This window comes from Pseudorasbora parva, chromosome 21 (genome assembly GCF_024679245.1).
Source record: "Pseudorasbora parva isolate DD20220531a chromosome 21, ASM2467924v1, whole genome shotgun sequence".
Taxonomy (NCBI): Eukaryota; Metazoa; Chordata; class Actinopteri; order Cypriniformes; family Gobionidae; genus Pseudorasbora; species Pseudorasbora parva.
In genome coordinates this window covers 23,065,243-23,081,744 of record NC_090192.1, presented here as the reverse complement: position 1 = coordinate 23,081,744, position 16,502 = coordinate 23,065,243, and the positions used below count along the sequence as shown (strand labels likewise).

The 16,502-nt window shown below is 38.5% G+C and overlaps 1 protein-coding gene and 1 long non-coding RNA gene across 4 annotated transcripts in view; one reads left to right on the top strand and one right to left on the bottom strand.

The window, feature by feature from the left end:
- The window catches only part of mkxa (mohawk homeobox a), a 34,183-nt gene extending 21,626 nt beyond the window's left edge, over window positions 1-12,557 (top strand). The window contains exons 6-7 of the mRNA XM_067430215.1: window positions 10,115-10,148; window positions 10,522-12,557. Coding sequence (XP_067286316.1) covers window positions 10,115-10,148; window positions 10,522-10,714 — 227 coding nt within the window. The 3' untranslated portion in view covers window positions 10,715-12,557. The remainder of the gene's footprint in view (window positions 1-10,114; window positions 10,149-10,521) is intronic.
- The window catches only part of LOC137056210 (uncharacterized), a 40,906-nt gene that overhangs the window by 8,978 nt on the left and 15,426 nt on the right, over window positions 1-16,502 (bottom strand). Inside the window, exons 2-4 of one of the 3 annotated variants that reach the window (XR_010900234.1) lie at window positions 5,734-5,884; window positions 5,446-5,644; window positions 5,016-5,290 (exon numbers count right to left, since the gene is read on the bottom strand). This is a non-coding gene — a long non-coding RNA (uncharacterized lncRNA). Of the gene's footprint in view, window positions 1-5,015; window positions 5,645-5,733; window positions 5,885-16,502 lie in introns of those variants that run through there. The other 2 variants (XR_010900233.1, XR_010900235.1) reach the window with 2 other exon arrangements.

The window sequence follows — 16,502 nt, the reverse complement described above, 5'->3', positions numbered from 1 at the left end:
AAAGACATAAAACAAGAGCTTAGTTGACTATTGGAGCATTTTTACCCCCATTTGAAACATTTGTCAATTTCTGTTTCATTTTTGCCCAATGCCCTGATTAATATGTGACCCTGGTACAGACTGTTCTGTTATTTGACTGGTAAAGTGTTTGTTTTGGTGATTTGTGTTTATTCTGACTGGTAAATACAAAATGAGGGGAAGATTTCACACACCGATGCTGAGGCTGAAGGTGCCATTGGTGGCAGCTGCTTTATTTTGGGCGTGGTTGGACTTTTATTGTTTGTCATCTGCTGTGCAGACACAAAGAATCTTAAAATTGTGAAATAAAATCTGTCTTTAAATGAGCTTTAACAGTTTATGCTGTCCATGATGCTGAAATGTGCTTTTCTGGCTGTTTTCTGACTTTTCTGGCTGTCTCTCACCCTGCTTACCCCCATACAGAACTGCCACTGTTTGGTTGTGCTTTCTGCCCACCAGTCAAATTCACAGCCCAGAACATGTCAGCACCCTCAACTCAGTTTGATCCATCACAGATTAATGTGCTGTGATTCAAAAGCTCAAAGAAAAGGAAGTCCAACAGCATCCAGACTGTTGTGTTTTTCACCAGGGAGAGTTTTAAAATAATACGAGAAAATGTCATGTGCAAAGAATCACTATCATTCTTCACTCTTCTGTTGGGCCTCATGCCTCTTCCAACCACCCTGACCCAGAAACGGAGGATATCATGGATATTTATAGTGCAGCGATTACTGATAAACGTGAATGGAATGGAGAGAATGGAAGAACGGAGTCAGTAATGGGGCTGCTGTTTAAAGACGGTCATTACAGTGAATGAAACCTCAACCAAAAGTATGATCTGGGAAGGCAATGGGAAAACAAGAACCAAGACATTAGGTAACAAAAAAAACTGTGAACGTCAGAGACGAGTTGAAGAGAGAAACAGAGCAGAAATGATGATCACAGGAAACAGTCAGAAAAATGGAAGCATACCAAAAGACAAACTCAGACATTTTGAGATGGATTTATCTAGAGAGTGACCAGAAAAGACACTCTCAAAAGAGGGAGCGAGACAGAGGGATGGTGTGGATGTTGATTGTTGCCATCCCGGACAGCTAGTGAGGGAAGAGCTGGCAGAGCTGAGACGACACACACACCAGCTTCATCTTAACATCATTCACAGGCCTTCTATGACATTATTAAAGAACAACGTTGATTTTTCTCAAGCACACATTGGATGCCCGTAGTAAAAATGAGACACCAGGAACTGATGATGTCTGTCTGCTTTAGACAGAACCAATTTTCCTCTCCTTTATTTGAAAGGCTGTGAAAGATGTGACTGCTATTTTATAAACCAGTAAAAACAGGCAGAGATTATGGCCATGGGTTTGAGAAAACACAGCAGACTTTTCTGATTTCTCTGGTTGTTGCAGCATTAATGTGACAAATTCATAGCTGTCATATTATGATGTTTACTAATTTTAGCAAGTTATCTTATTGAATTCATAACCGCTTTTCTCTGCTGTACATGCCGGGATGTTTCTCAGTGGTTTTAAAGAAGTACGTGCCACACTCAGTCACCACAGAGTGACATTGACGTCTTTTCCATTCTCGTCTGCAAAGTTCCATAGCCAAAAAGCCATGACATCTTGCCCAGATTCCATTTGTCACTTCTTTTCACGCAGCTGATAGATGGATGATCAAAAGAGTAAATGAACGGATGGATGGAGGTATATTTCCAGCCCGAGCCTGCTTTGACATGCCAACCATGATGCCATTCTGTCTCGGTTTTGATCACTCATTGTGAGTTAGCACAGAAACAGACCTGTCTGCAATAGTTCACCCAATCGTCCACGGCGCCAATGTCCATTCAGCCCTGCCTATATATTTCACACCATATTCTATAGATACACGATTAAAAGGCAACGCTTGATTTCAAGTTTCTTCTTTTGCAAACCTTTGCAATCCAGGGACAGAAAGATCAACATGTTCTTTGTTAGACAATGGGAAGGCCGTTTTCTCTCTTTGAGTAATCTACCAGATTCTCTTGATTATGGTACTGACCCCAGTTCAGGGTGAGAGGACTGTTCTGATAACGCTTTAATAGGATAGCTGCAAGGTCTAGTATTATTTCTGCATAAAAAATGAGCAGATTTTTAGATAATTTTGTGTGTGTTGTTGTATTTTCATCATTCAATATATACCATGTGTGTGGATGTGTCTCTTTAAAAGAATGAATCACTTAAGAATTCTCATCATGTATTTACCTTCATATCATTTTGACTTTCAGTCCTCAGTGGAACACAAGTATAGCCTGACGTGGTCATACTCAATTCTAGTCAGAATACACTGTAGTATTCGAGTCTAAAACTGCTCCATTGGGCTGTGATTGTGGGGTGTTTCAATCGAATCAGGAAAGACCTTAATTGGATAGACCTACAACCAATCAGAGCAACGAAGCGCCGCATTACGTTAGTTGTCAAATGTCAACAGAACTCAACTGCACTGTGTTGCCAAGTCCGTGTTTTTTTTTCCGCGGGTTGTTTTCCATGTCCTCTGTTGAAGTGACTATTATGTAATATATAGACCCATGAATGCGAATTTTAGTATGCAACCTTGCCAAAATAACACACATTTTACCCCCCCAAACGCCATTTTTTTAGGGCTAGTAGTTGGTGGGTTTTGTTGTAAAAACCCTGTCTGCATGGGCATAAACGATTGTGCCGTTGTTGTAAAAAAAAAAAAAAAAAAAAAAAAAAAAAGAATTTAAGGATACACAGAGTACTTACCAACATGATCATCATTTCAGGGAGAAATAGTGAAGGTGAATGCATATACAAACAAGCTCTCAGTTTAGGATTTGAACAAATATAATCTAAGCGCATTTGATGATGTGCATGATCACATTACTGTTGATCATCTCATTGGTCCGAAAAGTTTCTGTTCGGGCATAATCACGCCTCTATGGATCGAGTCCAGATTGAACCACCCAAGCTCAAATGTTGTGGGCGGGGATGAGTTCGGCTGGCATCCAGGCTAACACAAGTAGACATAAAAGTTTTGGGCCACACTGACTTTTATTATAGGGATAAAAACAATAGAAACTAACTTATTTTGTGTTCCATAGATATAAGTAAGTCATATCAATTTTAAAACGACATGAGTGTGAGTAAATAAAAATCTAGTTCAGACACAAAACTCTAGAGGAGGCAGACTGATAGGAGGTCCGTACATACAATCAGCAAGCAATTACTTCATTACTACATCAGTACTACTGATCCTGCAGCCTATGAGCTTACTTGCCCTTCATTTAAATAATCTGTTCAATGTTCGGCATAAGCTGATCCTGCAGCACATTATCAGAAAAACCCTCCACCTGTCTAGATCTGTAACAGGATTTCTTTATGCCTATTCATGCAGCAGCGGCATATCTTACATGCTCATGGCAGTGTGTCTGTCAGTATATTGGCAGTAGCAAGAATGTACTTCCTATGCAGCAGCAGTGTGTGTAGGAGATTTATTCTGTCAAGACTAACGTGAATACATTAATATTGTCATATTCATTACCATTCTAAAACTTTTAACTATCACTTTAACTTTTTCCCTGCCAGCAATTTAAAAAAAAAAAGCTGCCAGCCACCACCATCAGTTTTGATCATTTTCACAAAAATGTTGTAGCCTCCAGAATATCTGAACATGCACTATATCACTGCTTTTAATAAAATAAAAATCAATATCAGTTTAATTTTAAAAAAAAGCATCTGGATCAGATTCAGAATGATGATCAAGACATAGATGAAGTAAATCAAGTTCATAAACACCCCTAATGCTTGCACAGTCTTATAACTCATCTATGGGTCGGCATTTTCTTCAGTAGAAGTAGTTTTGATTTATATGCCGTTTAATGTTGATGATCGTGTTATTTTACATAGACCTATGCATATGAAGATCTCTTTTCCAAAACGGAATTTTAAAAAAATGTGTTTGTCATGTAATTTTGCTCTGTACTGAACCTATTATCTGCTCCATCAATCTTTGATGCCAAATCACTATATTCCCGGTTTCTTTCCAAACCGTTTTAAGCGCTGAGTCTGTTTTTAGCCTCAATGCGATATATCCTCTTGTCTCATCTTGAGCCCATGCCCCTTTGAAAGTGAAAGTTCCCTTTTTCGGTCGCGCTGCGATGTTCCCGGCCTGAACAGAATCCCGTTCTAACCAGCAATCTTCTTGATCCCTGATGTCATATGCTGCATGTGACGTGTTTCTTGTTGTTGTTTTGGTTTAAAAAAAAGACATAAATCAACTACAAATAAAAAAGGATGTATTTTTAACGTTTTGAAACAAAAATAAATAAACGTTTAATTTATAATCAACAGTATAGATGTTTCATTTAAAAATTTGTTTAACATTTTCAGACTGAGCCAATAGATCATTTTCACAGGATACAACGAATTTTAACAAAATGTATCGGTGTAGGTAAAAAAAAGACATTTTAATGAAAACTATTCAAATGGATTTAAAGCGTTTTGGAAAAGAGCTCCTCATATGATTACATATGATATCGCTTGTTTCTGCATATTCTTCACATGTGTTTTGACCAGGAGATGCAGTGCTCTTCAGATGTGTCATAGTGCCCCCTGGTGTATAACAGTGAAAACACAGAAATGTTAGTTTTTGGAGTGGAAGCAATTTCTCACAAATAACAGAAAATTCTGTTTAGAAGGGAAATAGAGTTTCAGAGTATTACTTGTTCATCAGTTCAACAGTGTGTAATATGTGTGTTATGTAGTACTATGTGTGTGTATTTATTTTTGAACAGAGACTATACATCTGAGGCAGGTGTTAGCTTGTCTGATCTATCTGTACCTGGCAGAGGTATATTAAAGTCTTCTTTTTAGCACTTCTTTCTTTCTCTTCCTGTTTCCTGGGGTGCTGGTAAGTGTACTGGGGTATTCAACCCATCAGGCCTCTTGTTTATTAAGGCAGCGGTTTATTGAGTTATTGAGCATCATACAAGCCTCTCAACTCACAGCCAACAGAGCAAACGCTGCAAAAGTATAAAAAAAACCCAGAAAAACTAGCAGTTTGATTTATAGAGGATTTATAATTTTTTTGGCATAGCCATTGTTTTTAAAAATCTGAGTTTTAGATGTTTTAGGCAGCAGCATTTGGAAATTGCTGTAGGTCTGCATCCAATTTTGGGCAGAGTGTTTTCCTGGGGGAGAGAGCGGAGTCACAGTCTGCTCTCTAAAGAGGGTCGTTTAATGCTGCGTGCAGACAAGCCCCCTTAGCACTGCAGGAGACATCATATTAGCATGAGTGACAGACATTAGAAAGCAGTGAGCATTCTCTTTGTTTAGGTCAATGACAAATATTAGAAAATTAGACAAAAAAATAAGAGCCAGGTTGTAGTTGCATTGGTCTTGGTGGACTAGATCTGATACATACGCTGCTGCTGCCGCATACAGATGAAGTCTGGATTTGCAACTGCCAACAGACACACAGACATGCTTCATTGAGCATGTAAGATATGCTGCTGCATAAGTAGACATACATAAATCCTGTAGCAGATCTAGACAGGTGGAGCTGGGGGAGGTGGGGGGTTTCAGAGGAACTCTAATGCTGCAGGATCAGCTTACTGTGAACACTGAACAAGAGCAAAAGAGCAAGGTTTCAGGGTTTCACTGACTTGAGCTTTTGTCAACATGAAATAGAAGTTTAGAAATATTTTCTTACCTTTTGCAGCGCATATTTGAATGATCTCGAACATGAAAAAAATGATAGGACAGGACCATCGGGAATTGATCGTTGGATCATTGTGGTTTGCTGTGTGAGTGACCGGTTGTTCCGCCCTTGTGCCAGTCAACACATCATCAGAAAAGAGATGCTATTCAAAGAGGGAGGGGAAGTTATTTTGATTTCAGGTTAGAAGGTTACATTCATTTTTTTTTTTAAATATGCAAGGTTTAAAGGGTTGATGAATTAAAAAATCAACTTTCCCTTGAGCCTTATATAATAAAATATAAAAGTATAATATATAAAAGTTATCTTATATAACATATATATATAAGTTCATCATGATACCTTAAGTGGTCAAAGAAAAGCTTTTATTGAAGCCAGGCCCAGCAAACGAGAGATCTCAGAATACGTCGACCATTGATGACATTGAATGCAGAAAAGCTGACTCAACAGATCAATTTGTTTCCCTGCTTCTGTAGCCCCGCCCACCAACTCGTGGAGCTAAACAGATTGTGTTACCGAGCAATAAACATGCCGGAGAGAGCAAGATATTGCACTGTGTATGGTTGTGGAAGAACACAGTCCTTGCATAATCTTCCTTAAAATTTTAATATTAGGAATGAGTGGTTGAACTTTATTTTAAATGATGTTCCAGCTCACGTGCATAATAGATCAAACGTAAAGATCATACTGATTATGTGTACGTGTCTGGGCTATGTGTTTTCCACACAGGCTACCAAAACGTAAGCCTATGGGCAGGCCGGTGAATCTTAAATAGTGAAATAACATTCCTTTCTTGATCTGCGTTGGTCACTCGCACTTGACTTGATATTTGAAGGGCACAGGCATGGGTGTGTGTTTGTGCTTATATCCTTGAATTGGGCAGGCCAAGTAATAAAAAAAATAAAATTCCAATCAACCGCGGGTGGATGAGAGATAAATCATTGTATTTGTTCGATAAAGACGCTTTGCGAGCCCTGTGAGAGAATCATTCTGGTTGCCACTGTCTCCTGTGAACTGACAGGAGAGCAGAAGCTCATTAAATATCCAATTGTAGCAGTGGGCGTGTAGTTCCAAGTCAACAGTTTCGGCACGGCCATTAAATCCGAGCATTCAGGAGATTCTCAAAACCAGGTTATAAAATAGCCTATTACTTATTCATTATGATGGTTTTGAATGTAAAAACCACGCGAACGTCATAAGTTGACCTCAGACAACAGTATATTGTATACAACAGTATACATGAACTGGCTTTAAAAATAAAATAAAAAAGCCAGTTCATGACACCTTTAATCATTTCTAACACATACTTAAAAAGCCCATAAAAAACAAGTGTGGGTATCTGCAGGTTGAAGTAATGGGCCTGGCGAAAGGTCTTTACAATTGGTCACGTAAGCTGACTGTTAGGGTGTGGGGGGGTAGGGTTAGGGGTAATGGGTTTGTTTCGGCACACCCATTACTCTGACCTGCAGCTATCCCTGATTTCATGGTGACTTTCACTAAAGTTTTTTCCTTATTAAAACCTCCTGACAGTTACATCACCTAGTCATGTTTGACTACAAAAATGTCTAACTGAATTCTAATTCAGTAATGATAAACATTCATTGTATCAGATGTGTATGAAATCATTGCATACATAAGTGTATTTCTATAAGAATATGATAGCAATTCCTTTTCATTCTCCTATTTTTTTTCTTTCATATTCTTGTGGATTCACATCTTTCCTTCATTTCCTCTATTCCTGACCATCAGGAGATTCATGTCGTTTAGAAGATTAGATACCATTACCAGACATGATTTAGGAGTGAGGAATGGGAGAACGTTGTTGTCTTTATTTGTTAGGCTAGTGGTTGTCAGTAGAAACCAGTTTCACAACTGCCAAGAGAGTAAACTGAGCTACTGTCACTGCGGTAATAATGTCAGACAAAAGCAGCCGCTCTATCAGACTATCTGAATGGTGTCCAAATCAAATTCATATTCAGCCCTGCAGCTGGTATTTTTAGGAAACCAAACCTGAATTTTCACAGTAGTAGTTTCTAAGCAGTCTGTATTGTTTGTATGTATCATTATAGCATTGATAAATGAACTTGTCCAAGACTGAACAGACAGTTACGAGACTGAGGAAAGAGCAAACTTGGAAGAGCTGAATACTGTGGGGGAAAACAGTGTAATCATTTCAAGGTTTAATGGCATGGTTTAAAGGACTGAATACCTGAGTTTGACAAAAAACAGATCTAGATTTGTTGTTTGTATCAAGTGCACTGAAAACAGCAAATCACAAACCCTCCAAGAGCAAGAGCTTATCTACAACAGAGAACAGATAACCACAGCAACCGTATCCTACAGAGAGATAGAGAAAGAGAAAACTGATACGAGGACCACATTTGCCTGACAAGACATCAGCTGAGGGAACCTTGATGACGCAAATTCAAAGAATACGAAAGACATTTACAGGACATTGTGACAGGAACATTATGGGAATATTGAGAACGATATTGACAGAAATCTAACTCAGACGGTTTGAATTAAGGCAAGGTTTCCCAGCGGAGGATCTCTAATCGCTCCATCTTCACATGAACTACTTGTTTCGCAATCACACACTCCGGTTCGGTTAATTGAACCCCAAACACATCTGTGAGTATCGAGAGGGAAAGCTTACTGTTATTCTGACTAACACGCTCATTCTCAGCCGTGTAAAACTATTACTGAACACGCTGAGCACAACAGGATATTTCCCAATCAGCCTCACGCCAGCCTCAGGCAGTACTGGCCCGCTGCTGGCCTTTCCTCAACACTCAGATGCCATACAGTGCACATGTGAATGGTTTTTGAGGAAAAACAAGTTTAACACCGGCTCAGACGAGCCGTTGGGGATGATTAGGTGCTGTTTGGCCCTGCAGGTGTCTGGGCAGTTCTCCAATGTCCGTTCCGGATCCAAGGGGTGTGTGTGTGAGCACAAGTTTTGGGATGGGATGAGGTGAACGTATAAGAAGCGATGCCTCAGGGGAGAGAACCGAGACATCCGGACTAAAGGCATGAGGTTTAACTCGCTGGACAAACGAAACCCTGGATCTGGATTTAGAGAATTCAGCGCCTGTAAAAGTCATCCTAGATGAAAGCGTGAGATATGTTAAACCATAACTGTCATGTCCGGTAACAGATCCGCCTGGCATGATATCATACATCTCTTAATAATCTTTTCACAAGATTGCAGGGTTAGGTGAGCGAATTACGAGAAGTGTGTAGAGGTGTAAAGTACTTGCAAGTCAAGACTAACAGCTCTATTATTTATTGTTGATTTAATATTGAATGTTGAATTGATTTAATATATATTTTTTAATCATCTGGTTGCATCGGAAATGTTCCCGATGGCCAATCTGGGTCCGATGACCTGCCTAATTTTGTGGAAGAAGGGGACCACAAAATGCATTTAGGGAATTAAATCTTTGTGAAAGTATTTTGATTGCATGCAATAATACGCATGTAATAAACCAGGTTGTATGAAATGTACCACGTCTTTCATCAACGAAATATGCATTTGCGATACACAAAACGAGAAACCCCTTAAAAATGATATAAACTTGCAAAAATAGAATTGTGACATGTAAACTTAGAAATGCAAGAAATAAAGTCAGAATTGTGTGCTCGCAATTTTTTTTTAAAAAAGTCCAAATTGTGAGATATAAGAGCCCAGTTCTGAGAAAAATAGTCACAATTGTTAGGCATTAACTTTGCAAAAATTGCAAGATTTAAAATTGTAATCGTGAGAAATAAAGTCAGAATTGAGAGATATATATTGCAATTCCCGTTTTTGTCAGAAACAGGCTTCCATACAAAAATGTGCTGGGGACTATTAAAAATGCCAGAAAAAAACATTACAAAAACAGGCAAAGGAATATAAATATATAATGAATGTTTTCCATATAATATTGTGGTTTTCATATAATGATAATATTAACATAACATTTAAAAATAAATCAGTTTTTGGTTAAAAATGTAAACATAATTTGTCAGTATAAACCCTTGTGTGTGCATGTGCGTGTGTATGTGGTAGAGGAACTGGTGATTACCATTAAGTAATTAGCCTCAAGTGTGTTGCTGACCTCTACATTTAACAAATAACACATTATTATTGTGCCAAGCATCTGGATATGGAAGATTCCACCATTCACAGAGTAAATGGAAACAAGCCTCTCCAGTCTCAGCTAGTGAAGCATCTCTCTCCATTCACACAAGTAGCTCAGATGTACACATAAACAAGGCCTCTGAATGTTTACTTACTGACTTATTCTGCTTTTGCCTGCTCGTCACATCTGTCAGTTTTAAGATACAATGTTTTGTTATTGACACCGGATTTGTCTTGTGTTTGTATTTACAGAGACTCTGGAGCATGGATCAAATAAATGCGACAGGTGCGTATGACTGGAACTAGCACGCACACGGAATGCCCTTCACATTATTTTACGCCATGCCGTAATTAGCGTTGTAAAAAGCGTTCACCCCCTGGTAGAGCTCCTAACCACAACTTGTAAGCTGGGAATTTTCGGAGAGCTCTTTCTTGTACCTCCCGACCGCAGCAGATTCATTTATGTCTTGATAGTGTTGCCATAAAAATGCATAATTCCCAGTCCGAGGATGTGAACAGCTCGAAATTATGGTAATTGCGACATGGCACGAACGCAGCATTAGTCAAGTGGCTAAACTTTTAAACTTTAGTATGTATGAATAAATCATTTACAGCCGGTGAGCATCTTTCAAGATTTTTTTTTTAATATATGTTAACAGAAGCATGCAGAAGGAGAAAGGACAGAGGAAAGACGAGACATACTGGAGGGAGATCAACGCGGCCATGGCCCTAACTAACCTGGCTCAGCCCAAGGACGCAGCCACTGCCGCCACCACCAGCTGCATCATCCAGAAATCCTCACACATAGCTGAAATCAAGACTGTTAAAGTGCCTATCCTGCACAAATACTAATGCACACACACGCGCGTACGCAGAAGATCCCGTTCTTCTACCTTTGGAATTCACTTGTTGTTTTGAATAGTGTTTATTACTTTGTTGTACTGATACAGAATGCATTTTTTTGGTACGATCGTTTTTTATTGTTATTATGAGTACGATGAAGTGCCCTGAAATGCAGCACTTGTTTAGTTCACCGATTTGTGCATTTCCTTTGGGTCGCACAAACTTTTTTGACAAGTGTTGATGAATTGTCAGTACGACAGTATTTCTGAACGAGACACTTTTGCAATGTTAACTTATTTTGATATTAATCAGAAATTTGTATTGTATCGCACCAAAGTGCCTTCATGCATCTCAAAGGAGAGATTAGTGAGAATGTACAGTTCATGTCCTCTCTGAATGAAATAAAGGGTTGAAACGACAGGAGGAGTGTGTAGCGCACTTCTCTCTGCTTCTCACAGCCGTCAAGAGCTGCTGACCTTAAAACGAAATCAGCACAAGTCACAAAGACATGCACATGAACCTAAGGCCATTTCTGCATGTTTTGTCTTAATAGAGCATGTGGCTGTGACTACCACATTGTTTTGTCTCTAAAACTGAAAACTTCAACTGTCACCTGCCAACAATAGCCGTGAGCCGAGAGATAAGTTCAGTCGCCCTACATCACACTCCAGCTCTTCCTTACAGCCTCTGCTTCCTCACAGTCATACACACTTCTCAAACACCCAATGAGAACGAGAGAGACAGACTTCAAGGTTTCATCTGTATCTGTTTGAGACGAGGACTGTGACCCAAAGGGATATTTATGAATCCATTATCAGTGCTAAACCGAACGTGTTGCCTTCTCACGTTTCTGCTCAGAACAAGGTACTTCAGTGAAAGCAGTCAATGATTTGGCCAGTCGTGTTTTACCCCCCTTTTCTCTCTCAGCTGGTTAGAATTACTCTCAAATCACTGTTTACAAGAAGTACGAGAGACACTTCCATGTAAAAAAAGACACAAACCATAGCAGTATTACCACATCTCTTGATTCAGTGAACGTTCAAACCTTTTTTGCAATCTTCATGTTTGTCCTGCGGTTTTTACTTTTTTTGTTAGTGTTTTTGCCTTTGGTGAAACCAAGTTGTGTTAGTCTTGTATTGACTGAATGGAATGTTCAATGCAAATGTTATTTACATTAGAGTTATGGATGCCAAGTACACAATTTTGAAAATGAACATGCTACTTTTGAAGTGAGCCTATGTTGATTATCTGTGTTTTCTTATTTGAGGAAAGTCTCCACCTGCCTGAGGTGAGACAGGCCAAAGAAACCTATTCAAAAAGCTGCATGCACTTATCTATGCCCCCCCCCCCCATATTTTTATATTATTAAAAATAATATTCACAAACACCCACTGAGACTATAGTTCAGTTTTCATGCGCTTAAGAGAAGTGTAGCAAATTTTTTAGCACATTTTTTAACGAAACTGGGAAAAATGTATGATCTGATCTGCTTTTGAAATCTCATTTTCCTTCATTTTTTTCCACAAATCCGTTCAAATCACATGTGAATCTCTCTTGGTCTTTGCAGTGAACAAAGAGAAAGTATCAACCTGAGTTTTTGAGACCACTGTGCTCAAAAGGATGCTGACAGACAAACAGTTATTTTGTGCACACTTTAGAACATTTGAAATGATTAAAGACTGTCAAAAAAAAAACCCTTGTAATAATAGTCTGATTTTTTCATTGTTAAGTTATATTCTTTCGTTTTTTATTTTAGAGACTGGATGTTTGTCCAATGAAGAAATGCATAATATCTCATTTATTCTCTGATTTTCTTTTAATGTTCAGTTTTACGCCAGGAACCTTGTTTACTTCAACGGAACATTAAATAAAACATTTTTGATGATATGATGTTGCTTGGCGTTTCATCATTTAAGTTTGCAGTTCTGCAGAAACCTCTAAAATCTTTCCTGATCAGAGATGTAATTGCTAACATTTAAACATAGGGTATCCATTTGCATTTTAACTTCAGTTACTTTATGAATAAACATGAGTTTTTAAGTTTAAAATGAATAAATTCCAAACAGAAATGTTTTAGGGCCAACTTGCAATGAATAATTCACACAGCATTGAGGCAGACAAATGAAATTTCACTAATTTGTCTCTGCGGCTTGACCTGAGTTCAGATGACAAGCTTCTCTTTTCTTTTTTAGCCTCTGCATCTTTTTAAAAGCTGTCCTGTTAACTTTGCCAGCGGCAGAGACCTTGTTTGCCTTCACGCTGGTTTCAGCCCAGTAAATACAAAGACACCGCACAGCACAAACAGAGCTGGAAATGGATGATGAGAATGGAGTTCTCTGTGATCTTGTCTTTCCTTAAGGGTTTAATCCTGAACAAATGCGGGAAATGGACACATTTGGCTCACTGTGGTATTGACTGTGTACAACATAAAGAATCATGAAGCTGCGCATTAAGCTAAACAAAATATAAGTTTATCCTTTGCCGTATTAAACGAAGACACCAAACTGAAGCATTCATTTGCATTTCATTTACATCATTTTTCTAGAGCTGATCCTTGAACCCTAACAACAGCATGAAAGCCTATTTTTTGTATTTTCTCAGCATCTATCTAAATATACTCTCACAAACACACACTATATTGCAAAAGTATTGGCATACCCCTATAAATCCTTGAATTTAGTTGCTCCAATCACATCCATGGCCAAATGCATACAATCAAACACCTAGCATGCAGACTGCTTCTACAAACATTTGTAAAAGAATGGGTTGCTCTCAGGAGCTCAATGAATTCATGTGTGGTACCGTGATTGGTTGCCACCTGTGCAATAAGTCCATTCATGAAATTTCCTCATTACTAAAGTAAAGTAAGTGGCGCACAGAAGTCGCCAACTTCAGAGTCAAATGCTACAGATATCCTAATGTCAGGTGGCCTTCAGATTAGCTCAAGAACAGTGTGCTTCATGGAATGACCGAGCAGCTGCATCCTAGCCTTACATCACCAAATGCAGTGGTGTAAAACACGCCACCACGGGACTCAGTGGAGACGTGTTCTCTGGAGTGACCAATCATGCTTCTCTGTCTGGCAATCCGATAGGCGAGTCTTGTTTTGGCGGTTGTCAGGAGAATGGTACTTGCCTTATTGCATTGTGTCGAGTGTAAAGTTTGGTGGAAGGGTGGGTTTGGGGTTGTTTTTCAGGGGTTTGGCTTGGCCCCTTAGTTCCAGTGAAATAAACTCTAAATGCTTGAGCAAACCAAGACATTTTGGACAATTTCATGCTTCCAATTTTGTGGGAACAGTTCAGGGATGGCCCCTTCCTGTTCCAGCATGACCAGTGACCAGTGCACAAAGCAAGATCCTTAAAGACATGGATGAGTGAGTTTGGTTTAAGTGTTCTTTTGAAGATAAAATGTCATTTAGCTCGATATTTTGTTTTATGGGACAAATGGACAATGAACAGACATTCATACATCTAAATACAAAGTGTGAATTTACTATCCAAATACTTTTTGTGGCCACATACAAGGCCCACACACTAATCCTAACCCGCCTGCCAATAAACAGCTTGAAAAGACTGACAAAAGAACATCAACAGAAGAGAAAGAATATCAAAACAATGAATGAAACATGAACAAACAGACAGCAACCAAGATTTCCTGACTCTTTAGACTCTCTGTTATAATCTCTGTCCTGATTTATCTCAGTCATCTACTCCTCATCTTTCTCCAGCATCCCTCTTTCACATTTATTGGTATAACATGCTACTTGGCCTGGTTTAAAAAATAATGCGGAATCTATGGTTAAATATGCCAGTCATGCAGAGAGAGAGAGAGAGAGAGAGAGAGAGAGAGAGAGAGAGAGAGAGAGAGAGAGAGAGAGAGAGAGAGAGAGAGAGAGAGAGAGAGAGAGAGAGAGAGAGAGAGAGAGAGAGAGAGAGAGAGAGAGAGATACCCAAATGGGAACTTTGGGCTTATTTTTTTATGTTTAATACACAAACAAAGTATTGAAAAAGAGTGGGAAGCTGAAGACAGAAAAAAAATGCTTGTTTTCTGATCATATCATCATCTCATGAACCTCCAAAAGGGCACTAGCATAAATCAAATCACCTTGTCTCTCTTCAGCTCTCTCTGTCCTACTATTGTCTCTCCGCTCTTCCCCTTTTTCTCTCTAAGCAGACTGGCAAAGACCAGCGCTCTGAGCAGAAATTTCCATCGAGGCCATTTGTTGAAATGTTTGAGCAGGTTTGTGGATCTCACTCATTATCTAGCTGAACAGGTTGGGATGCTGGGCTGGCCAGCCGTGTGACACGCTCCAGAAGTCTCTCCACCCTTCTCATCAGACACAGGGTCCAAGATAATGTCAAAAAACTAAACACACACACACAACCTGAGCACAAAGAATTTCCAAACTCATCTGAACAGGGAAAACTTCTCCAGTCAGATGAAGAAATGTGACCCATGTCCCATATTGGAATAATTAGTTATCTTGCCTAAATGGTCCGTTGGCTCATTAATTATCAATTGCCTGAATGGACATGTGCTGGATACATAGTCCAGAATCTGAGCGCTGATTACTGGGTCAGATACGGTTTGATCCATAATGATTATAGGGCTGGATTTATTGAGATGACTGGGGAAAAAGTGTCCCAACGAACCTGAATTCACCCTAAATGTTTATGTGACATTACATTTATTACATATTTTGTTATATTACACATAACAATGAAATTAGACCGTTTAAATAATAATGTTTGTAGTCAGGTTTTTTTTATTGAATCAATTGAATGCATATTTGCTGAATAAAAGTTAATTTCTAAGTTACTATAAATACTCTTATAATGTTGCAAATTATGATTTCAGTTTCATTAAATGCTGTTCTTTTGAACTTTTTATTCATTAATGAAATGTATCACGGTTTCTTCTAAAATATTAAGCAGCACAAAGGTTTTCAACATTGAAAATAATAATAAAAATTTTTGAGCACCAAATCATCATATTAGAATGATTTCTAAATGATCGTGTGACGTGACTTTAAAGACTGGAGTAATGGCTTGTAAAAATTCAGCTCAATTTAAATTGTAATCCTTTTTACATTTAATCATTTAGCAGATACTTTTATCCAAAAGCGACTTATGAGGAGAACAGCATTTCATAATATTGCTGTTTTACTGTATTTTTCTTATCAAATAAATGCAGCCTTGGTGAGCACAATAGACTTATTTAAAAAACTAAAATAAAAATAAAAAACATACCAACCTCAGGAATTAAAAGGATTTCCAGAATAATTTTTCAAAGGCAGAAAAAGATGGTTTAAACTGCAATAAATGGTGCAAAAACTACAATAGTCTGAGTCACAGATAATAAGTTTGATCCATTGCACTCTTTCCTAATGGATTTAGATCTTTTTTGTTTTCATTTCAGCACAGAAAGAGGTAGTTGCCATTGTTTTCCTGTAGTTTATATTATTCTTTCAGATTGACAGATGTTTCAAGGAATCTCACTCATTCCTTTATTCTGGCTTATACTTCACTCTTCAGAGCAGCACGAAGGCAAGTGTTTTTCTGTAGCTGTACTTCAGTGTGCTAACCTGAGCTTAAAACATTTCCTGTCTTTAATTCAATGAACCACAACGAAACCACCAGAAAAATCAACAGAGAAAATCAGTGGTTTTAAAGGTGTTATTAAAACACAAATGCACAATGTGCTGCTTTGTGTAGCGCTCTGTGAAGACATACAGTATAACAGAGGAGTTTTACGGAAAAGGGATTAATCAGACATTGCTGGAATTTCTACTCGCACT